Consider the following 25,170-nt stretch of genomic DNA (forward strand, 5'->3'; position numbering starts at 1 on the left):
CAAGTGAATTGGCAACTGTAAGTGACAGAAGCCCTTCTAAATCCTCTGTTTACACTGGGGATTAGTGGAGTAGATTCTGAGTTGCAAACTGAACAGTCCATGGTCAAGGGAACCTGCTCCCTGTCAGCCCGCAGGGCATAAGGACAAAGCATGGTCCTGGTAGGAAGTGACCCATAAACGTATTCCTACCCGGGATTTATACAAAGCCAGTCTGCCTCACAGAAACTCCATATGACCATTAACTGGCCTGCATGGCCTGCCAGGAGGCCTAATTACAGGTCTACAGAGCCCAATAACAAAAGCTGAAGGGCTTTAGCCTAGGGATGATCTGCTTTATACTGACTTGAGAGAGTCCATATAGAGGACCCCAAAGAAAGAGGTTTAGCTTTAAAATTCTCCCCAGAGATCCAGCATTGTACTCGAGTCTAGAAAGCCCACATGCAACATACTTCAGCTAGGCTTAAACATACCACCCTCTCAAAATTAACATTCAACTACTGTCTGCTTAACATCTGCTCAAACATGGCAAGTTGCTGTGATATTGTTAGACTCTAGCTGATAGCTTTCTTCTTACTAAATATTATTAAGGATAAATAATAGTCAAACATATAAATGTGTAACCAATGCTAAAACAAGTAACTTACACTTTTTAAATGCAATTTACTTAATGATTCTCTTTAGGAAGTACTACTTTATATCTTTTTGAATTAACACAAAACAAAAAATCATGTTCATTACAAGTTAAATTAACATTATCAATTTGATTTTACATAAAAGCTATTAAATTTTCTGTAGAATTTCTGAAATTTGCAGAGACCATATTTGATGAAAAAAGTTCAACCAATGCTCAAGTCAATTAAACTATTTAAAGTTTTATTCATTTGTTTCTGTTTATATACACTGGTAGGAGGAGAATGTTTGGCTCAATGCCTCTTCCTTAATTACATCATCACTGTGATGATGCTAAAAAAACCTACTCCTACTCTCTAATGATTATAGAACCCTCAGTTACATGTTAGGTGCTGTTCTAAACACTTTATTAATTTATTTAGTTCTCATAAAAACTCTAAAGGTACATATTATTCCCATTTCATAAATGAAAGAATTGAAGTTCATCAGGCGTTAACAAATCTCCCATGGATTTATGAGTAAATAATGGAGCTGGGAATGGCACCCAGGCCATCTGACTTGAGAACTTTACCACCATACTATACTATATTGCCTCTGATATCATTTGCTAACATTTACTGAACACTTACTATGTACCAGGTGCTGTTTGAAGTGTTCTACAGATGTTAACTAATTTAAACTCTATCACAACAAACCCATTAGTTATGTACTATTAATATCTCCATTTTGTAAGTCAGAACACTAAAGGAGACTACAGGGGAAGTGATCAACCAAAAGTCACAAAGTTAGTTAGGAAGGCCAAGTATGAATCTAGATGCAAACATACTATCGAGCAGAAGCCTACATGGGGAAAAAAGAGGTCTGAAAACTATTTTATGAAATAGAAGTTAACTTTTTATCACTTACTCTGTTTTTTTTTTAGATCTGTCCAACATGAAAACTTTTCTCACAACATATCAGCCTATTTCTCAGAGCCAGAGATTAGTGGTCAGAAACTTATAGAGCAAAACCTCTGTTGGTTTTAAGTAGGGTAGCAGAATGGTTGTCTATACCCCTTGGAAATGGTGGACATTATCATGCAATCTCAGAATTACAAATATTTACAGTTAGACTGGACGTTAGAAAAGCACTGAGAGTTCTAAGGTAACATGGCTAAGAAGAGAAAGGGTCAGGAACAGGCTTCTGGGTACTTAATGGGTAACTAATAGCATAAAATCCAAATTTAACATGCAGCACAAGAACTCGGATGGAATGAGGCACTTATGGCTTATTCCTAAGATAGCTCCTTGCCTGGATATAGTGTGCATGTGTATGTAACTCATCTGTGTTTCACGATACTTAGCCAGCTTCTATCCCAGCAAGCGTAACTAAACTGTAAGTCCCTAGTTGGGCTGAAGACCGAAACACTGGTGGTCATACAACACGACCCTGGATTTCTCAAAATTATTACTAATTTTGCTATTATGAACGCATTTCTGGGCACCTGGGTGGCTCAGTTGGTTAAGCGTCTGACTTGGGCTCAGGTCATGATCTCACGGTTCATGGGTTCGAGCCCCACGTCGGGCTCTGTGCTGACAGCTAGCTCAGAGCCTGGAGCCTGTTTCAGATTCTGTATCTCTCTCTCTGACCCTCCCCTGTTCATGCTGTCTCTCTCAGAAAAAAATAAAACATTAAAAAAAAAATTAAAAAAAAAAAAAGAAAAAACTCATTTCAGAATCAAAGGCTTGCATGAGGATAGAAATTATTTTATTATAAGGTAACTATAGCACTGTACCTAACAAACCAAAATATGTATTTGGTAATATTTCTATTATTCTTCTTTCTGCCCAGCCTAACTTAGGGATTTAAACTACAGATAGAAATAGCTCAAGAGTCAGAAATCACTAGATCTGAGTTCTGGTTCTGTCATTCACTAGCTACATAGTCTTTTACAGATCATTTATGCTTTGTGGATATTAGTAAAATGGAGTTAATTAGCTCTCCATGCTGTGATGTGAGTCAAATGATTTATGAAAGTGCTTTAAAAAATAGAAAGCAAATCAAAATGGGTTGTAAACATTATTCCAAAAATGAAATATTACACAGAGATTTTATTATAGAGGTGATTTATAATTCATGCACTAAAGGAAATTTCCATTTTTTCTTATAACGTTACAGATATAATTTTAAAGCCTGCCTGTGTCAATAACTCTAATTAAAAGTAAAATATTAAAAAGATTTTAGAGAATAATGTGTCTTTTTAAAAAATTTTTTAATGTTTTATTTATTTCTGAGAGAGAGAGAGAGAGACAGCGTGAGCAGGGGAAAGTCAGAGAGAGGGAGATACAGAATCTGAAGCAGGCTCCAGGCTCTGAGCTGTCAGTACAGAGCCGGACGCGGGGCTCGAACCCACAAGCCGTAAGATCATGACCTGAGCCGAAGTCAGACTCTTAAGTGACTGAGCCAGGTGCCCCGAGAACAATGTGTCTTAAAACCATGTTGTAAGAAGTGTCATCGTTTCATATTGATGAAAAATATTTATGTTTTGGGGGAAAAAAAATCTCTCCTTTAAATTCTTCTTCAGACCTACAAACACATATGGCATAAGATGATACTGTGTTTTTGCAGAAGCCCAAATATTGTTTGTACACTAACATGTCAAACAACAGTGAGAGCAAAAGAGACAAGTTTTATCTTCCTTCTTCTGTGTGATAATCATGTTTCATTATCTTTTCTGTCATTCACTATCTTAAAGTTTAAGATTAAAAAGTCAGATTATTGACCACCCTCTTATACTTTAGAAGCCAGATAACTTTTTGTGCATTTATTTTAAATTCATCAAAGTGGTTAAAATGAGCATAGTAGTGGGGCGCCTGGGTGGCTTAGTTGGTTAAGCGTCCGACTTTCGCTTAGGTCATGATCTCGCGGTTCGAGGGTTCGAGCCCCGCGTCGGGCTCTGTGCTGACTGCCAGCTCAGAGCCTGGAGCCTGCTTCAGAGTCTGTGTCTCCCTCTCTCTCTGACCCTCCCCTGCTCATGCTGTCTCTCTCTCTCTCTCTCTCTCTCTCTCTCCTAGAAATAAATAAAAATATTTTTTAAAAAAATGAGCATAGTAGTATTAAATGGTTTAATGTTCAGTTATTTCCAGATCATTTGTTTCTTCACAATGACTTGTTCAGCAAAGATTAATAGCTGGAAATCTTATTTGGCATAGTACCACTCACTATAGGTGCCGTTAAAACTGTTGGAAAAGACTTAACAAGTTTTAGATCTGTTTCCTGGCCTTCATCATGTTCATTATGTCGTTAGGAAAATAAGTTCAACACTTATGAAATAATTAAATATCAGTGTCACCCATATGTGATTAAATATCAGCATAAATAGTATGCACAAACAAGGACAGAAAGAATTCAAGAAAGAGAAACATTATGTGCTAGAATGGTCACAAAACTCATGTGGAAATTTTGAGATTCGTTTTGAAGTGCTTAGAGGTGGGAAACTGCTCAAAGTCAGACTGCTCAAGGTAAGTGGTATAAGTAGGCTTAGAACTCTTCCACTATTCATTACCATCTCTGGAGAAGAGAACTGAAGCAAGAAATTATTAGGAAGTTAGGGATTACCTCTGGCTGAAATGTTTGACATCTAGATTAAGGAGATGCAATGGGAAAGACTATAAAGGGATAAATAAAAAAGTTTCACAATAAGATCATTCATTCTAGGTGAATGATTGCTTAGTAAGAAGTCAAAGGTAAAAATTTCAAAGTTTTGTATCTTAATAAATGAGAGAATGGTAAAAGCATTTTTAAAAAGGAAAGAAAGAAAGCATGGTGCAAAGGGTTAATAGGATTGACTCATTATCATAGGGTAAGTCATTAGCTGAGGTGATAACTTAAGAATTCAGTCTTACAAATTTATACAATTCTGTAATCTTCTGTGTCCTACTGCCATTTGAAAATGACAAAAAAGCAATCTTAGATAACCTTAACTTCACATTACCTCTGATTTAAAGGTTAAACAAGAGACATTAAAGTTGGTTTCAATTTCAATTTAGTAATAAACATGAATAAAGATTCTATCTAAATCTGAAGATTTAGCATAACAAAGTACAAGTATATAGGTCAATGTATAAAAATATGGTCATAACAAATACAACAAAATCTGTGACTTCAAATTCATGTTTGGTAGAAACCAAGCATGCATCACACCTTACAATTACATCTTGCTTAAATGTTATTTTTATTCATACATATGTCTTTCAAAACCATACCGCTAATAAGTGTTGCCAAATATTCTAAATATATTTTAGTTCCAAAGGAATAGGATTATTAACATTCACTCATAAATCAGTAACAATGCAATTTTTACATATAAAACTTTCTTCTGGGACCACAGTTAGACTAGAGGACTGAGTAGTAGCACGATTTCTTTATATACAAACCTTATCTACCAAATTATAGTAATTTTAAAGCTGAAATAAATCCTGTCTCAAGAATCTAACATACAGCCTTGTGTCTTTTCTTATACTCGATTTTACGGCTCCCCAAGTCAAGGATGTTTCCCCTGAGAACCCACATAAACTTCAATGTGACAAAATGGGTGCTACCAGCCCTTCTCTCTGGGTACCTCACACTTAGGACTAGACTAGATTTTAACCGCAAGACTTGAAGGCTGAGCTCAAGTTGGTCTTATTTCCCCTTCCTTTATTTAATTTGCTTGTTTTAAAGAATACAATGGACACCTTAAATTCTTCACTGAAGAAGATCTAGAACTTTGTCAGTAAATTCTAGATTTGGTTATATGCCTCTCTCCTATCCATCTATATACTTCCCTTTTCCAAGGCCACAAGTTCTCATTAAAAGCAATACTAGAGGATTCTCAAAAGGGTATGATATGTTACGTCATATTATAAAGCAATATATTCATGGAATAGGCATCAAAAGGCAAAGTCTGGTTAAAATGTTTACTTAATCAGTGGAAATATAAAGCAGCACAGTCCTTTTATAAAACAATTTAGCAAAAATGCATAAAAAGCCAATTTAAATATCAATACCCTCTAATCTCATAAACTCATTTATATAGTAATCAATCCCAAGAAACTTATCTAAAATATATAAAACACAATTCATAACAGGATGTGCATCACAGTGTTATTGGTGAGAGGGAAATGCTGGGGACAATGTTATTAAATACAAAAGAATGGAATATCTAGCTAAGGTCTGCCCTTTGCTTATTATCCAGGCTAATGTAAGTTTTCTAATTTTTAGATTGTCATAGTATTTTCAATGTTTCTCAAATTCTTGCAACCTAGCTCTTTATCCATAATAGAATTTAGAAAGTTAAATTAAAATATTAGGGCTGACAGCTGGGACCAGTATACGTAAGTTAAACGCTATGAAGTTTCAACCCTAAGATCTGTTTTATATTACAATATAAAATCATATTAAAATGTAATATAATAAAAAATATAATATAAAATCATATTAAAAGATAAAGATAAATGTATAAAACTGTGAAATGAAATTCTTTATAGTCGTATTAATGGAAACAAATATTTTCTAAACTAAGCACCATAAATATTGTCTTTAAAGCAAGAGATTGTCCATATTCAAATTATGAACTGGCAATAATTTTTCAAAGCAAAATACTACTAAAGAATTAAAGAATCAATGTATATTATGTAAATGATAGAGAATCATATTAACTAGCTTAATCTTACAGTGTATCGGAGTCAAAATATGAAAAACCAGATAGCAAGCAAAATTATAATACTATGTAGAAACTAATTTCCACATAATTGAATAAAATGAGTAAGATTAATACATAAAATATAAATGACTTAAAAAATTTAATGTTTAATTTTGAGAGACAGCACGCAAGCAGGAGAGGGGTACAGACAGAGAGGGAGACACAGAGTCCAAAGCAGGCTCCTGGCTCAGAGCTGTCCACACAGAGCCTGACGAGGGGCTCAAAGCCATAAACTGAGATCATGACCTGAGCTGAAGTTGGACCCTTAACTGACAGCCATCCAGGCATTCCTAAATGACTTTTAAAGTACTATGGAGAGGTATAGAGACTCATAGTCAAAATATTTATCAATTTTTATCCCTTTATAAGTTACTTCTATTAGTGATTTATGAAGCTAGTATAACATGTACACTAGTGTTCCCCATCTTTAGACTGTAGATTCTCTGGGTAGGAGTTAATGTAAGAAATCCCTGAAACAATATGCACATATGTATTTTCTCAATCAATAAATACTAAAAATACAACTACTATCATTTGGTAATCTGAAATTACTTTTAATGTTAAAATAGAATTCTCATATTCCAACTGGAAATTATAAACTCTTTACAATATTTAAAAAGTAAGCAATTTTAAGAAATATGTACTACTTTGGTGATATCATTCTAAGCCTACCTCATGCCTAGTCTTGACAACTTAATTAAATATGTTACATACATTTTGAAGAGCCCATTATGATTCAAAGTAATATCAGTACTTAGAAAATATAATATTAATCTTTTACCTTTTTTAAAAAGGTGAAATATTTAACATCTACATGAATCTGAGAATTATATATAAAATCAAAGTCACAGTATTACTGTATCACTGAACAATAAAAAAATATATAAAATATATAGTATTTTAAGATTAGATGGTGTTCAGAACATTTCAATTCCAACGGAATAAGAGAAATTACTAAATTATACTTCCCTTGTATTCTTTACAATAATGAAGACCTTGATCTAAAACTCCCATTTTGTACAAAAGTTAAATCAAAACAGATCATCGACTTAAATGTAAAAGTACAAAGCTTTCAGAAGAAAACACAGAGGATGTTTTGTGACGTGGGGTNTCAGAGAGAGGGAGACACAGAATTTGAAACGCTCCAGGCTCTGAGCTAACTGTCAGCACATAGCCCAATGCGGGGCTTGAACCCACAAACCGCGAGATCATGACCTGAGCCGAAGTCGGACGCTTTAACCGACTGAGCCACCCAGGCATCCCGGGAAAGAATTCTTTCTTTAAATATTTTTATTTATTTCTAGGAAAGAAAGAGAGAGACAGTGTGAGCAGGGGAGGGTCAGAGAGAGAGGGAGTCACAGACTCTGAAACAGGCTCCAGGCTCTGAGATGGCAGTCAGCACAGAGCCCGACGCGGGGCTCGAACCCACGAACCGCGAGATCATGACCTAAGAGAAAGTCGGACGCTTAACCGACTAAGCCACCCTGGCGCCCTGGGAAAGAATTCTTAAACATGCCGCTAAAAGCACAGTCAACAGAAGACAAAAATAAATAAATTGAACTGCAACAAAAATGAAACTAAAATTGAAGTCAATTTTATCTTTTATAAAAAGATAAAGAATGACCTTTTAGCATTATACTGTAGCAGTGGAAACTTCATGCAAAATATGGCCGTACATATAACCTCAATTTCATAAATTTGTGAGGACATATGAAAATAGGTGTTCTTCTCTTTGACCCACCTGTAAGCATGTCAGCATTTATTTAGTACTTTTTCATTTAAATAAAGCTAATCTTAAGCACTTACCAGCTGCTTCAAGAACCAGCTGTAGTCTGGCTTTGGCCTGTTCGGCTGGTGGCTAAAAATCAACCATAAAAGACATTTACAGGTCATTTTTAATATATTGGCTTTAAATTAATGTATTACTATGCAAATGTCAGAAAACTTAGAAGACTTTATCATAACAGATATTAATATCCATCCAACACCTTAATAAAACTATCACAGGAGCTCTACCAATCTACTCTCTCACGGTAGTAAGCGTATCACACGTTTCGTTCATGTGATGCCAGAATGAATTTCTTTCATTTTCTTTTTTTTTTCTGGAAAGGGCTTTGTTTATTACCTAACATCAATCTGCAATACCCTAAATCAGCACCTAAATCAGTACCAATCAGCAATAGCCTAAATAATTAATTAATAAGTTAAACCCACATTGTTAATATATTTAACAACATATTATCAAGTTTTGGGTTTTTTTGAATATGGAAACACGCAAAGTGACCTAATGGAATTTAAGTAGCAACTTGAACTCCAATATATCAGGTAAGTCATATCCAAAAAGCAAATTTTTTCTGACTTTTTATTTGAAAGGGGCAACTGTGATGATGATGGGACACAATGTGATTTACAAGCTTTCAACTCCTACTGAATGTCCTCAAGTTGTTTTCTCAATGCACTTTGATTCAATACAGTTGATTAACATTGAAACTAAACTTACTTTCCTACCAGTGACCTTATTTTGAGATTTTCAGATTAATGTATTGATGGTATCTAAGATAACATGGATTGTAGCAAGGTTATGTGTATGTATTTTCATGAAGAACTTGTTAAAACCTTTTTTTAAGTTTATTTATTTATTTTGAGAGAGGGAGAGAGAGGTTGAGCATGGGAGGGGCAGAGAGAGAATCCCAAGCAGGTTCTCTGCTGTCAGCATGGAGCACAATGTGGGGCTGGAACCCACAAACCACGAGATCATGACCTGAGCTGAGTCAAGAGTCAGACGCTTAACCAAATGAACCACCCAGGTACTCCCTAAAAACTTTTTAACACTTACGACTGTACTTCACCTTATATTTATAAAGATGTCAGCAAGTGACTAAATATAAATAACCTCATGAATATATACCATCATTTGAGAATTAACATTTTATAAGATATATACTAAAATTACTCTGTGAAAAAAATGGCTTGAAAGAAAAGACTTTAATTGGATATAGAAAGAAGATGTACAAGATGGTTTAACCACTTGGATGGTGCTTCTGAATAAGCCATAAAAACAGGATGGAAGATTAGTAGATAATACAGGAGGAAAAGATAGGGAGAGGCTTTCACATCCTAGAACAAGGGGTAACAAACTATGGCCCTAGACCAATGATCTGGTTTTGTTAATAAATTTTGTTGGAAGACAGCCATGCCCATTTGTTTGTACACTGTCTATGGTGTTTTTGTGCTTAGTCCGACAGTTGCAAAGTCAATTTTTTGTGACAGGAAACTTCGGGCCAGCAAAGCCTAAAATATTTATTCTCTGGACCTTTAAGGAAAAGTTTACAGATCTCACCATAGAAAGAGAGACTTAGGAGAATTTAAAACAGTGTTGTGAGGAGATGACACCTGTACTTCGATACATCATTCTAGCAATACACTTGATGATGAATTGAAAGGAATGTGACTGGAGGTGAGGAGCTCGGTCAGGAAGCAATTAAAGAATGCCAGGTGAGGGATAATGAGGGCCTGAGGTGGAGCAGTGGTGGTGAGGCTATAGAGGAAGAACTAGATCTGAGAAACAATTAACTGGTAACATGAAAGGACTGGCTGGAGAGGAGAGGAGAAGGAGGTGACAAGCTTAAAAATAGTACTTTATGTCATAAGTTAGTAGAGAAAATGTATGTAAGGGAGCTTTATAAAGTTACAAAATGTTGAAAATACCTAACATCAAGTTAAAATATCACAGCAAAATATCAAGAGAACATGTGATATCTACTGAATATAATCTGAGTTATAAACTAAACTGTCTATGGGGGCCAAGCAGTTAATACAAACGTTTATGATGATAAAAGGCAAGTGATATTTGGCCTCAGTCATCAGGGAGCACTGTGAGGGTGCAGAAGAGTGGAGTACACGGCCTAGCTAAAGGAGGCAGCGGATATTCAGCAGCTACTCACTGCTGTCATACAGAAATGCAAACCCAAAGTTATAAAATTCCTTGATTTTTCATGAGACTTTAAGTTTCCTTAAAGACCAATACTATGCAGAAGAACAAAGAATACGTCTAAGAGTCAGGTTCAATCCCAAAACTGTTTGTGACCTCTGACATCTACTTAACACACATAGTAGAAACGTGACACTTTGTGCAATATAACATAACTAGAATGGCACGAAGGAAATGATATTCTGACTAGCAGGTCCCAAGCAAGCAAGAATTATGAAGCATACATTTCAGAGTGTCCTAGGAAGCAGTATCCTTTGATAGAAAAATGTGAGACGCTTTATGGTTAAGATATTTCATGGGAAAGGTTCTTGTATTTCACACGGAAAGATTATTTTTAACAATTAAGAAATATTTAAGACATGGAAAAATATGCAGAATGATGAATACCCACATCCAAGAAAAAAAATTAATATTGTTTAAGTCTCCTACCCTACAAAATCCCCCTCCATGGCAGCTCCCTCTCTCCTCCATTTATAACCTCTGTCTTGAGAGTATGGTAATTACCATTCCTAAAGAAAGATGATTGATGTTTCTGATAAAAACACCTGTTAAGACATATTTATATTTTCATTAATTCCTCTATCAATCTATAATAGGATTCATACTCAAAGATAAAGAAAACCAGTTTAGTAAGTTGCCTCTACTAGTAAATGACAGATTGAAATTAAGACCTTCTGACTTCAAATTTCAGGATCCTTCTAACTAAATCACTAGGACAGTCATGAAGTCAAAGCAATTAATTCCATAGATGTAAAAGCATAAGGATGAGCTTTTAATTCTGTTCAAAAGAAAAATCTGTCCAAAATAATACATTTGTTGCAGTTGATGGAATATGAGGACATTCTAAATACATTTGCCTATACAACTGCAACTTACTAAATTTTATTTGTGAAATACAGGGATCAACTTCTACTATGGGGAGAAATACATTGTTGGATTCACCAGACTTTTGAAATTTGTATTTTATAAATATTTTTACTCTTATGAATATTAAATATTAGGTATCATTATACTAACTGGCTTAGAATGAAAATACCTTTACAGGCTTGGGTTCTAAAATTTCTAGTGCTTTAGTTATTTTAGAGTATATCAGACTTCAAGGATTAGTATGAATTCCATCTAAAATTGGTAAATGGTACTGATTTTACTCAGAACCAGAAATTAAATCTTACTCAATATGTAATAATACAACACCAAATAGAAATGCATGTAATATACCAATTTTGCAATAGAAGAATTGTAAAATGAGAGCATAATTAAGAACACAATGTCACAATTACATTGTGTGAAGCAAACTTTTGGATAAAAAATTGTATTCCATTAAAAAATAATGTTCCATTAAAAATAATATTCCCCACATCAAATTTAGTAGTGCATAATTAGATAAACAAATATTACCAAAATTGTATTATAGAGAATATAACTGTTGTCCCCTCAAAAATTTTTAGCATTAACATTAATAGAACAGTAAGAACAGCATGAACTTATACTGTAAATTTTTAAAGGTGTATTAAAGTTAAAACATTATTATGGCATATAATTATTTGGTATATAAAAAAATAAATTAGTAGATATTGTACCATAATTTTAACTTACTTAAAGAAAACTGTACTTCCACTAGAAATTCTTATAGGACTTAAAATTTCTAAATTTGTAGAGGTCTTTTGGGGTGCTTAGGTGGCTCAGTTGGTTGTGTGTCCAACTTTGGCTCACAGTACATCAGTTCAAGTCCCACATAGGCTCACTGTTGTCAGTGCGGAGTTTGCTTCAAATCGTCTGCCCACCACCCCCCCCAGGCTCTCTCTTTCTCAAAAATAAACAAAACATTTACAACAAAACAAAACAAAACATTTTGTTTTACAAAACAAAAACATTTAAAAAGGGGGAGGTCTTTTGGTGGGGGAAAAAGGATTGGTAGTCTTTCTGTTGCTATGAATTCTCCAGAATTACTCTGTTCCCTTTCCTTCCCTTGATAGCCAAGTATACTTACTTAACTCCATTTAGTCAAAACTCCTAGTTTTAGAGAAGACTACTTTCTTAAGATGAAACAAATGCTCCTGAAACTAAAAGACAAGTCAGTCGCTTGATGGCTGTGGAGATGACTATCTTCAAAGTCTAGACTTTTTCCCTTGACTTTGGATTTACTCTTATTTAGTCCAATCTCCTGAGTTCCTTAAAGACACCATGTCTACAATCTCAAAATAGTGCCAAAGCTAACATTCAAAACCAGCACAATCCTTTGAGCTTTGATTATACATATAAAAAACAAGAAGCAGAGAAGCAAGCCTGTCCTTCCATAAACCAGTTTATACACTAAACTACTTAAACTCTTTGTTCACCCTTCACATTTCCATTCATATTCCACTCCCTGAAACCCTGGCCACCACTATGTAAATTCAGGGGGCTGATGAAACAAGAGCCATCTCAGCTGCCAACAACACTTTAAGGGGTTGTTAAGAACAGGTAAGTAAAAACTCTAAAAGAAAGACTGTGGCTGAACTAAGAGAGAACTCAAACTTGGAAAATAAACTAGCAACATTATGCAAAATAAAAATTAAGGCTAGTTTTCAGGTGTCTGTCTCAATTTTCAATAATTGTATGCTCTTTTTATACAAAATATACAGAGAGAATTCTGGAAAGAAGGTAAATAGATGTTTAACTCTTTAAGAAATTACCAAATCATGGGGCGCCTGGGTGGCTCACTCAGTTGAGTGTCTGACCAGCTCAGATTATGATCTTGTGGTCTGCGGGTTCAAGCCCTGTGTCAGACTCTATGCTGACAGCTCGGAGCCTGGAGCCTGTTTCGGTTTCTGTGTCTCTCTCTGCCCCCCACTCCCCGACTTGTACTCTGTCTCTGTCTCAAAAGTAAGTAAACATTTAAAAAAAATTTTTTTTAATTACCAGACTGTTCCAAAGTGGTTTTATATTCCCACAAACAGAGTTCTAGCTGTTCTACATCCTAGACATGACATAGTACAGTCAGCCTTTTTAATTTCAAAATTCTAATCGTTGTTTTAGGCTCACTGTGGTTTTAATCTATGTTTCCATAATGATTAATGGTGTTGAACATCTTTTCATGTGCTCATTATCCATATTTTTCCTTGGAAAAATGATGTTCAAGTTTTTTGCCAATTTTTCATTGGATTGTTATATTATTGAATTTTCAGAGTTCTTAATTATAATGAAAGTAATTTTTCATGAGCCTTACATATCATTTATACATATATGCACGTGCATGCATACACACACTAAATTACATATTTATGTTTATTTTCTGAAAAAAGCTCCCCACCTTCACTGAGTGGCTTATTTTTTTCATTGTCTTAAGAGTATCTTTCAAAGAAGCAAAAGTTCTTAATTTTCATGAAGTCCGACTCATTTATTTCTTCTTTTATGAATCATGCTTTTGTGATGTAATATCTAAGAAATCTTTACCTAACACCAATTCATGAAGATCTGTTTTGTGCTTACACCCAGAAGTTTTACAGTTAACTTAATTCCTATATAGTGCAACATTGAAAAACCTTAAAAATTTTTTTGATATATCGTAGTGCAATTGTTTCCACACCATTTATGGAAAAGACCGTCATTTTCCATGCAATTGTCTTTGTATCTCTGTTAAAAATCAACTGTGTGTGTGTGTGTGTACATATATACATTATACATATATATATAATATATATGTATAATATATATACATCTACTTTTATATTCTCTGTTCTTGTATCAGTGATCTATTTGTCAGTCTTAATACCAATACCACCCTGTGGTATTACTGTAGTTTTACATTAGCTCTTGAAATCAGGTAGAATAAATTCTCCAACCTTTTCCTCATTTTCAAAGTAGTTTTGGCCCTTCTAGCTCTTTTGCATCCCCTATTTTAGAATAAGATTATCAATTTGTATCCCCCACCTCTCAAAAAAGAAAAAGCCTCCTAGGATTTTGCATGGGATTGCATTGAATCTACATGTCAATTTGGAAGAAAGGACATCTTTCTTCACAGGACTACTTACTTAACAATACTATTTTAGTTTCCATCATTTTTGCCTCTTGGCTTTATATCTGAAATGTGTGTGTGTGCATGCGTGTGTGTGCATTTAATAGGCAGTAAATAGTTGGATCTTGCTTTTCTATGTAATCTGAAAAACTCTGCCTTTTAACTGGCATGTTTAGACCAATTTATACTTAATACAATTATTAATCTACCACATGCTATTTGCTTTCTATTGGTCCCATCTGTTCTTTCCTCCTTTGTTCTTCTTTTTATGTCTTCTCTTGGAGCATTTTTATAATTCCATTTCATATTATTTGTTGGCTTATTAAACATAACTCTTTTTTTGTGTATTTTGGTTGCTGCTTTAGAGTTTACAATATACATATTTAATTTATCATCCTCTATCTTCACTATATTACTTCATACATACAAAAACCTTAACATAAGACACTCTCATTTTTCCCCTTCTAGCCTCTGTATTAATACTGTCATTGCTGTCATACATTGTTATAAACTCCATAATGCACCGTGTTGTTTCTGTTTTAAAACCTATCTTTTAAAAAGTTATATTTATTCATGCAATCACTGTTTCCAATACTCTCTTTTATGTCAACCCAGTATCTAAAAATATTCCCTTTGCCATTTCTTGAAGTACAGGATTTTTGGTGATAAATTCTTTCCAGTTTTGTGTGTAAAAAAAATCTTCATTTTGGCCTTCACATGTGAAAGATACTGTACTAGGGAGAATTCTAGGTTTATAAAATTGTTCTACCATTATTTTAAAGTTGTTCCTTTACTGTCTTGCACTTTGCATTGTCTCTCACGACATGCTTTCATACCTATCTCTGTTCCTCGTACATAATGAGCATTTTTTCCTCTTATGTGATAACAATTAGTATTTATTGTTACTCTTTTGCTATTAAGATTTTCTTCTCATAACTGGTTTTAGCAATATGATTATGATATGCCTTGGTGTAGTTTACTTCATATTTCTTGTGCTTGGGGCTTATTCAGCTTCTTGAAATTGTTTATAGTTTTTACTAGAGATATTTTGGTCAATATCAATTATATTTTTCTGTTGCTCCCTATTCTTACCTTTCCTTTCAGGATTCCAGTTACATGTATTGGTTTTTTTTTGTTTTGTTTTGTTTTTTTTAATTTTCTAAATGTTATTTATTTTTGAGAGAGAGAAAGAGAATGGGGGAGGAGCAGACAGAGGGAGACAGAGCATCCAAAGCAGGTTCTGCACTGAGAGTACAGAGCTTGATGTGGGGTTCAAACTCACAAGCCATGAGATCATGACCTGAGCTAAAGCTGGACACTTAATCAACTGAGGCATCCAGGCACCCCCTATATGTACGCTGTATATTTGGCTGCCTAACATGGTTACCATAGCTCACAAATAACTCTTTTTCCCCCCTTCTCCAGTTCTATTTTGGATAGTTTCTTCTGCTATGTCTTTCAGTTCACTAATCCAAATTCTGCAGTGCACCATCTCCACTAATATCATCCAGTGTATCTTTCATCTCAGATACGTAGTTTTCATATCTAGAATTCTGATGTCTTATATAGCTTTCATGTCTCACCTTAGCATGTTCAGTCTTTCTAGTAGCTCTCTGACTATATACAATATAGTTATGATGGTTCTATTAATGTCCTTGTCTACTAATACTAGGTTGGTTTCAACTGATTGATATTTCTAGTATGTTACCTTTTCTTGACTCTTTGGATGCCTGGTAATTTTGGATAAAATGTCAGACATCATGATTATATTTTGTTGTGTGCTAGGTATTTTTGTATCCCAATAAATAGTCTTGGTCTTTGTTCCAGGACATAGTTAAATTAACTTAGAAGTAGTTTGGATCCTTTCAGTTCCCACTTTGCTAGCACCAGAACAGCTGTAGGTCTGTCATTAATTCTTCCCCATAATTAAGACATTTTTCGTACTTGATCAGAAGCACCATGAATTATGAGGTTCTCCACACTGGTTTTTCAGAAGAGACACTATTCCCCACTCTGTGTAGTGGCAGGCAATTTCCTCTAATCATTTCAAAGAGTTCTTTTCCAAGCCTTGGATAGCTTCCTCATGTGCATGTACTAACAAATACTGGAAGGAAACCCTCTGCAGATACTCTGGAGCTCACTCCCCTCTGGTAACTTGCCCTGTGATTTCTAAGGGGTTTGGCATCCCTGGTATCACAGCTTCATCCTCTTAATGCAAGAGACTACCAGGCTCTTCCTGAGTCCTCCCTCCCTGGAAACTTTTCTAGGCCTTAAGCTGAAGCAACTAAAGGGTTCACCTCATATTTTCCCCACCTCTTAACAATCACTCTCCTTCATGTCTAATGTCCATAGTCTTGAGAGTTGTTTTCTCAAATAATTTGTCCAGTTTTTTAGGGGTTTCAGGTGGGAGGGTAAATCTGATCCCTGTTACTTCATCTTCATTGGAAAAGAAAGCCTACTATTTCTTTTAATACTGATACAACTTTTGAGGTAAAGTTACATACTAATGAATGTGAATAAAAATGCATTACATATACAGATAAATCTGTAAATTCCCTTTCTCTGGACAACATCTATTTCCTTTTCTGGGCTAATCTGTTCTTTCAAAGCTCAGCTCAAGAGGCATCATCTCCTGAAAACCTCATCAGTTTCAGCTTATTTCCTTCTTAACCTCTTTCATGATGGTTACAACTCTCTGCTCTCTGCTCCTGTAAACCTAGAAACACATGTATCAGCAAATTTTCAGTATAATTACCGATTTTTTTTGTCTCTTTCCTTCTTTGAAGGCTATCTATGAGTTCTTGAAGAAAATAACTGTCTTACATCCTGTATCATCAGCACTTAGGATAGTGTCTGGAATATAGTCAATGCTAAGGACATGCTTGAAATAAACTTCTTTGTAAATTTTTAAATCCTCATAAATGTATACAAATTAATTTGGAAGTATTAATTTCATTGAATTCTATCTATAAGAAGTATTTACCTAATTCAAATCGCTGAAATCGAGAATGATAATGATGCTGGGGAAATTATAATTAGCAATAATGAAACATGAAATCTGCATATAATACATTTTTAACAAACCCACTTGCTAATAAAATGGCAATTCTTTTATTTTTAAGTTTATTTATTTATTACTTTTTAGAGAGAGACTGAGAGAGCCAGCAGGGGAGGGGCAGAGAGAGGGACATAGAGAATCCGAAGCAGGCTCCAAGCTGTTGGCGAGGAGCCAGACATGGGTCTTGAACTCAAGAACTGTGAGATTATGACCTGAGCTGAAAGCAAGAGTCTGATGCTTACCTGACTGAGCCAACCAAACCCCCCCTAGAATGGCAACTTTTAAAGTGATCATATGTGCTCCAAATATATGAGATAAATTCTATGTGCCATATCCTTCCCAGCCAACATGATAGACACTCCTGGGAAAGCATAAGCTACCTGAAAAAAACATGTTTTTTGAAAAAATATAATAGGTATTATTTATTGTAAGCATTTAACATTCCAGACCTTGTGTTAGGTACTTAACATATATCTCATTTAACAAAATTCTCATAACAATCCTGACAAAGTAGGCACTTTTAATTCTGTTTTTTAGATGTAGAATAATTACCTTAAGTCACAAAGATGGTAAAGTGGCAGAACTTGAGTTTTAACCCAGATTACAAACTTTTTTTTTCTTACCAACACTATACTGTCGCTCAGCTTGGGATCCATTTCTTTATTAACAACATTTAATGAGGAAAAAAGGAGATAACTCTAACCATTTTTAATTGCCAGGAAAAATTGTATGAAGTTAAAACTAAATTTTCTTTAGTCTTTCAGATGTTATCATTAATTATCTTAAAGGTCATGAAAGCCATAAAAAGCTCATATTAATCAAGCTTTTCCAGATGAGTAACTTTTCGAAAATTAAACACAGTATAGGTACTGTGCTGTTTCCTTTAAAGTAAATGCAATCTCACTATGACAGAGACACATATCAACAGCTTATCATATTTCTGGCTACATTTCATTTTAACAGTTACTATAATTCTATCTCTTAGGATCAAGGCCTAAGCTAGAAATGTTACAAGTAGCTCAAAAGTAGATTTATCTTGCCTCTAGAACTTAGCATCAAGTTGGTTTAAACAAAGAGTCAAAAGAAATGAAAAGAATTAAAAGAACAACATGTCCATTCTCAATAGGAAATTCATCTTAGAGTTTTATCAAACATTTTCTCTAAACAGCTTCAGAGTTTGCAAAATGTTATTCAACAGTTATAGTCTTTATTAAAAACCTGAGAAAGATGTCATTTTATAGATCTATTCTATAGATGAAGAAGCTAAAGAGGTAAATCTGAATCCAAGAGGTTACAACATCCGTGACGGCCTGCTTAAGAAACCCATATCCATGACTCAATACCATTATCTACAAAACAGTGCTACTCATCTACTACACAGATACACAGTCACCACTTATTTAAAAACTGTCTATGGCTACAAGTAGCAGGGCTGAAGAGTTATGGCAGATATCATATGGCCCTCAAAGCCTAAAATAATCATCTGGCTCTTTATAGAAGAGGCTGAACACCAATTTAGACCCCTGCCTTACCTTTTCTATCCTAAACATAACTGCTGGAGTTATCTTCACAAAGTAAGGTTCTTACTAAGTTCATGCTTAAAAAATACCTCTGTGGCTCTCCATTGCTTCCAGAGTTAAGCATAAACACATCACTTTAATTTTCAATTACTATCAGTAACATCCCAAGTGTATTCTTTTATCCGTATTTTTCAACCATTTCTACACTCATATCCAACATTTCAGCAATACACAGCCTCTCACTATTTCTCAACCATGTCCTGGATCTTCCTCCCAGTGCTTTTCTCATGAACACCCCTGTACTTAGAATTTCTATTCCTATATCCTTAGTTGTAGAAATGCTGAAATGTTACCGTCTTTGTCCAGCCCCACTTAGCTGGAAGGATACAGTACAGACTATTTAACAACTCCTATAGCACTCAAAATCTTTGTGAAAATGCTAGAGACTACCTCTCTATTCTTTCAAAGTGAGTGCCCTCTCTCCTCCTTAGTTTCCTTTATTCCTAGCCCCACCCATGGTGCCTCACCACTTAAATCACCTTTTAACAGAACTTAAGAAGAATTAGATTTAGAAAAGAAGTAGCTTTATATGAAAGCTATGCAGACAAAGTAGAAATATTCTCTCCCTGTGGAACTGAGGTAGGTAGGGAGATACGGGAAGAAGTCTGACTACTCTAACACAAGTTTGGAAGCATAAAAGAGACAGAAAAATGGAAGAAACAAAAAACTCAAATAATCATTTATTTGTATTGGCTATACAATTGTGCCATTGAGTAGAAAAGTTTACTTAACATTTCCCATTTCCCTGTCAGATTCACAATTGCACAAAAAAACATAAAATACCTAGGAATAAACCTAACCAAGGATACAAGAGGTCTGTATGATGGAAACTATAAAAAACTTACGAAAAAAACTGAAGAAGACACAAAGAAATGAAAAAACATTCCATGCTCATGGATTGGAAGAATAAATATAGTTAAAATGTCATTACTACCCAAAGTAATCTACACATTCAATGCAACCCCAATAAAAATTGCACCAGCATACTTCTCAAAACTAGAACAAACTATCCTAAAATTTGTATGGAACCACAAAAGACCCCGAACAGCCAAAGTAATACTGAAAAATAAAACCAAAACGGGAGGTATCACCATCCCAGACTTTAGCCTCTACTACAAAGCTGTCATCATCAAGACAGTATGGTATTGGCACAAAAACAGACACATAGACCAATGGAACAGAATTGAGAACTCAGAATTGGACCCAAAAGTATACAGCCAACTAATCTTTGACAAAGCAGAAAAGAATATCCAATGGAAAAAAGACAGCCTCTTTAACAGATGGTGCTGGGAGAACTGGACAGCAACATGCAGAAGAATGAAACTAGATCATTTTCTCACACCATACACAAAAATAAACTCAAAATGGATAAAGGACCTGAACGTGAGACAGGAAACCATCAACACCCTAGAGGAGAAAGCAGGAAACAGCCTCCTTGACCTCCACCGCAGCAATTTCTTACTTGACACATCCACCAAAAGCAAAAGAATCAAGAGCAAAATTAAACTATTAGGACCTCATCAGGATTAAAAGCTTCCGCACAGCTAAGGGAACAATCCATAAAACTAATAGGCAACCGACGGAATGGGAAAAGATAGTTGCAAATGACATATCAGATAAAGGGCTAGTATCCAAAATCTATAAGGAACTCATCAAACTCCACGCCCCAGAAACAAACAACCCAGTGAAGAAATGGGCAGAAGATATGAACAGATACTTCTCCAAAGAGGACATCCAGATGGCCAACAGACACATGAAATGATGCTCAGCATCCCTCCTCATCAGGGAAATACAAATCAAAACCACACTGAGATACCACCTCACGCCGGTCAGAGTGGCTAAAATGAACAAATCAGAGGACTCTAGATGCTGGCTCTAAACTCTGGTTTTACTATCTTCTCTTTTTTATCATCTTCATACCTTTGATATCACAACTTTAAGTATCAGCACATCTTTTGGCTCATAAATATTTACATTTTAGGATGGAGTATGAGACATTATTTTAAACAATTACATAAATGTTTTACCTCATCTTTGGAGGATAGTTTAAAATATTACTTTCTATATTTAAAATCCTTTGTAGAAGTACTGCAATAGCTATTATTTTTTAAAGAAAATTATTTCCTGTGACTACTTTTCTTTCTGCTTCTTGACTCTGTCTCTCTTCCTTTGTATTATCGCAGGACTCCTAAGAAGGGAATGGTTTTCTCTGCAGTACCAATCATCTGGAATAATCTACCTATCTATCTTTGCTTTACTGACTTCATAGAAGTTTCTCTCTTGACAGAACTGTTCTGTTTTATTCCAAATAATAATTTCTATCTTTGAATGCAGTTACTTTATTTTGCCTCAAATGATCTTTCAAAATTTCTTCTTTGAAGCATTTTTGTCACTAAAAAGATAAGAGATAAAAGTACTAGAAGTTTTTTTTAACATGTTTTATCCTCAAAAATATTCATTCAATATCCAGTTGTTGGAATCACTCTGTTCAAAATGGATAATGATACAAACAAACCTTAAAAGGCCAAATAAATATTTGTTTCTATAAGTGAGTTGTAGAAAAAAATTTGATTTAAATGATTTACTAAGAGATTTTCTACAATGAACAGCTGCATACAGGGTGTCTTTCACATGGTCCCAACAGTTTTCTATGAGCAGAAGAAAAAAGGCAAAAGGCAAAGGCAAAAGATTGGGCATCAGAAGAACTATATGTTAACCTTGACTATGTAACCTCTAAGAGCTTTAGTTTCCTCATCTGCAAGCATGCTTATCACAATGTTTTTGAAAAATAGAAAAGTATGCCCAAAAGGAGAATGGTTAAGTAAATTATGGCCAAACCCCATGATGGATGGAGGCAGCATGGTCATCAACTTTGAAAATGTTTTGAAAGCATGGATTGCATTTTTAGAAGAATACAAAATTATATACATAAAATGATTCAGTAAAAAAAAATCCATGTAAAAAATGATTCATGAAAAAGAATTTAAATAAAATTTATATCCCAGAGGGAACTAAAAAAATATGGTAAAATGGTAAGAATAGTATTTTTTTCTCTATCCCTAATCCTATGATTTCTAAGTAGGATTTCATTGGGTGGGGCAAGGAAAATGGGTATTTTGACAAAAGGAAAAATCTTTAAAGATAAATAAAAGAATAAATTAAAACTTCTTTTCTAAGTTTCTTTTGTTTTTAACGTTTATTCATTTGTTTGAGAATGAGATGGAGACAGAGCATGAGTGGGGAAGGGGCAGAGAGAGAAAGACACAGAATCCGAAACAGGCTCCAGGCTCTGAGCTGTTAGCACAGAGCCTGATGCAGGGCTTGAACCCAAAAACCACGAGATCATGACTTAAGCCGAAGTCGGACGCTTAACCAACTGAGCCACCCAGGCACCCTAAAACTTCTTAAAGACTATTACATTTTTTTTTCGGTTCAGTATAATGTTTACATCACACATTTAATGTGTTTATGTTTGCTTGCAGTTGTACAAACTGCAAGAACTATTTAAGTTTTCTCTATAATCTGACATTTGACATCTATTCTTACTACTACCATGTTTTCTAAGAGGCAAATTTTATAAAGGATAAATGTACTAACCTTTTGCCTCAAGAGACCTGTGATCAAGAATTTGCTTAAATAATGTGGGAATAATGTACATGATAAAATACTGATTTTTTAGTTGACATTAGTCTAATCACAAAACTACTCCACAATTCATCATAATTAATGATCTCTCCTTAAGAAAAGTCCAAAACCATGGTTGTTTTAACAATAATTAAAAAGTATTGGCAGAGCCATGATTTCTAACTTATCCTGCCACCTTTCTTTTAGAATTCTAATGTAGAGCCCAATTAGTGTGCATATATATAATGAATACATTATTTCTTGGGCTTTCATTTCATTGTAAGATACTGAGATCCCTCTTTCTTTTTTGCTAGTTTCCTCCTGACCTCTCCTTGCTGACCTAAAAAATTAGCTAATTAAACTATATTTTTATTTTTGAAAATTGTTAAACTAATAAAATCTGGTAATTAGAAGTACTGCTTTCATACACCTTAAAAAATACCTACCATTAAAGAGTTACTAAACAATACATTATAGTAAGTTGAATACGATAACCCCAAGTCTTCACCACTTGACAATGACCTTTCTTTGATTAATTTGACCACTCTACCAAAATGGCAGCTGATTTTTCACATTTTTAAAAGTTTATTTACTTATTTTGAGAGGGGGAGAGAGAAAGAGAGAGAGACAGAGAGGGAAGGAGGGAGGGGCAGAGAATCCCAAGCAGGCTCCACTGTGAGCACAGAGCTGGATGCAGAGCTCAAAGTCATAAACTCTGAAATAATGACCTGAACAGAAACCAGGGGTCAGATGCTTAACTGACTGAGCTACCCTGGCGCCCCTGATTTTTCACATTCTTGAAAAATGTAATTTTATTACAGATTACTTTTTTCCATTTATTTTGTTATGTATTTTTTCATGAAGTCATAAGAACAAAATACTCCAATAAGGACAACAAATATAATTATGAAAATGTTTAAGGTAACACCATATGAAATGCTGATACACAATCATTTTTTTTTAATATTTTTATTTACTTCTAGGAGAGAGAGACAGCGTGAGTTGGGTGATTTTCAGCCATCACTACCCTTCCCATGGTAGAGAATATACCTGACTTTCCTTAATTATTCATCAGCATTGGAAGCCAATGCATTGNCATTTTTTAACCATAAAAGTGGCAAACTCATTTGGTTCAACCTCACAGAATAAGACATAATTCACGCTGGAATGAATTCACAACTTTAAGTGAATTTCATTATACTTATATATTACAATATACTGCAGCTATTAAAGATATTTACAAAAAAATCTTAATGACATCGAAAATTATTCCAACTCTACTACAAAGTAAAAATGCAGGATACAAATTTAGATCATATTATAGCTTTGATTTATGTGAAATATGTACTATAATATGGATGCACACAACAAAGATGTGAAGAAACCATCCTAAAATGTTACAACAATATTCTTATTTCCAATAATGGCTGCAAGAGGAGATAGGTGTAAATCTAGACAAAAAGACAAAAATCAACTATTTTAGAGTGCTGGCATAATAACCAATTGCAGAAAACGACCTGAGAAATATTTACTGAGGCATACTGCTACTTCATCAACTAAGAATCACATGTTTTGACCTTTACGTGGGGACACCATATTCCCAACTGCCTTGAATGGCAAAAACCCACAGGTTTAGCATGAGAGATGGTGGGCTTGGTTCAGGGAAGTAGGAAAACAACTAGATTTTGGAAGTGAGAGTACCACAGGAGGTTGAGATTATAAACTGTCCACATGTTCCTCACTATCTACTAAACTATGCACATATACAGAAGATCTCAGAGAACACAGTAAACACTGACAGCCTGGGACTGGTAATTTTGCTCTACCTTGGAATGTACTCCTCGTCTACACACATCCTGTCCTGTAAGTCTTACTCCCTAAGGTATCACTCATTGACCACTACACTATAGAGGCACCAGAGACCCCTAAGAGGTCATGCTAAAAAAGCAAGTGGACAACACCAACCAATACACAAAATCTGGCTGACACATCAGCAGATGAACACTAAAGAGCCAACAAACTTCACAGACTGAATCCTGGAAAGACAACTGTCTACTTACTGAAGCAAAACCCAAACAGAAGGAAAAACAAAAACCAAAAAAAAAAAAAAAACCCAGAATCCACAAGTCCTCAAAATTTACTAGATACTTTTTTAAAAAATTAAAAAAGTGTGAGCCTGTACTCAAGAAAAAAAAGCAGTTAATAGAAAATAACTCCAAACTGGCATGGGAATTTGATTTAACAAAGACTTCAAAGAAGCTATTATAAATGTGTTCAGGGGCGCCTCAGTGGCTCAGTCAGTTAAGTACCCGACTTCAGCTCAGGTAATGTTCTCACAGTTTGTGAGTTTGAGCCCTGCATCAGGCTCTGTGCTGACAGCTTAGAGCCTGGAGCCTGCTTCAGATTCTGTGTCTCCTTCTCTCTCTGCCCCTTCTCTACTCACACCGTCTCTCTCTCTGTCTCAAAAATAAATGAACATTAAAAAAACCCCACAAAATTAACTAACTAACTAAATAAATGTGTTCAAAGAATTAAAGGAAAATACATTAAGAAGAACTAAACAAACAG

The 25,170-nt window shown here is 34.7% G+C and overlaps 1 protein-coding gene across 1 annotated transcript in view; it reads right to left on the bottom strand.

The window, feature by feature from the left end:
* The window catches only part of RSRC1 (arginine and serine rich coiled-coil 1), a 414,718-nt gene that overhangs the window by 168,468 nt on the left and 221,080 nt on the right, over nt 1-25,170 (bottom strand). The window contains exon 6 of the mRNA XM_077779431.1: nt 8,159-8,210. Within this exon, the coding sequence (XP_077635557.1) occupies nt 8,159-8,210 (52 nt within the window). The remainder of the gene's footprint in view (nt 1-8,158; nt 8,211-25,170) is intronic.

Source organism: Crocuta crocuta, unplaced genomic scaffold (genome assembly GCF_008692635.1).
Source record: "Crocuta crocuta isolate KB4526 unplaced genomic scaffold, BGI_CrCroc_1.0 scaffold426, whole genome shotgun sequence".
Taxonomy (NCBI): Eukaryota; Metazoa; Chordata; class Mammalia; order Carnivora; family Hyaenidae; genus Crocuta; species Crocuta crocuta.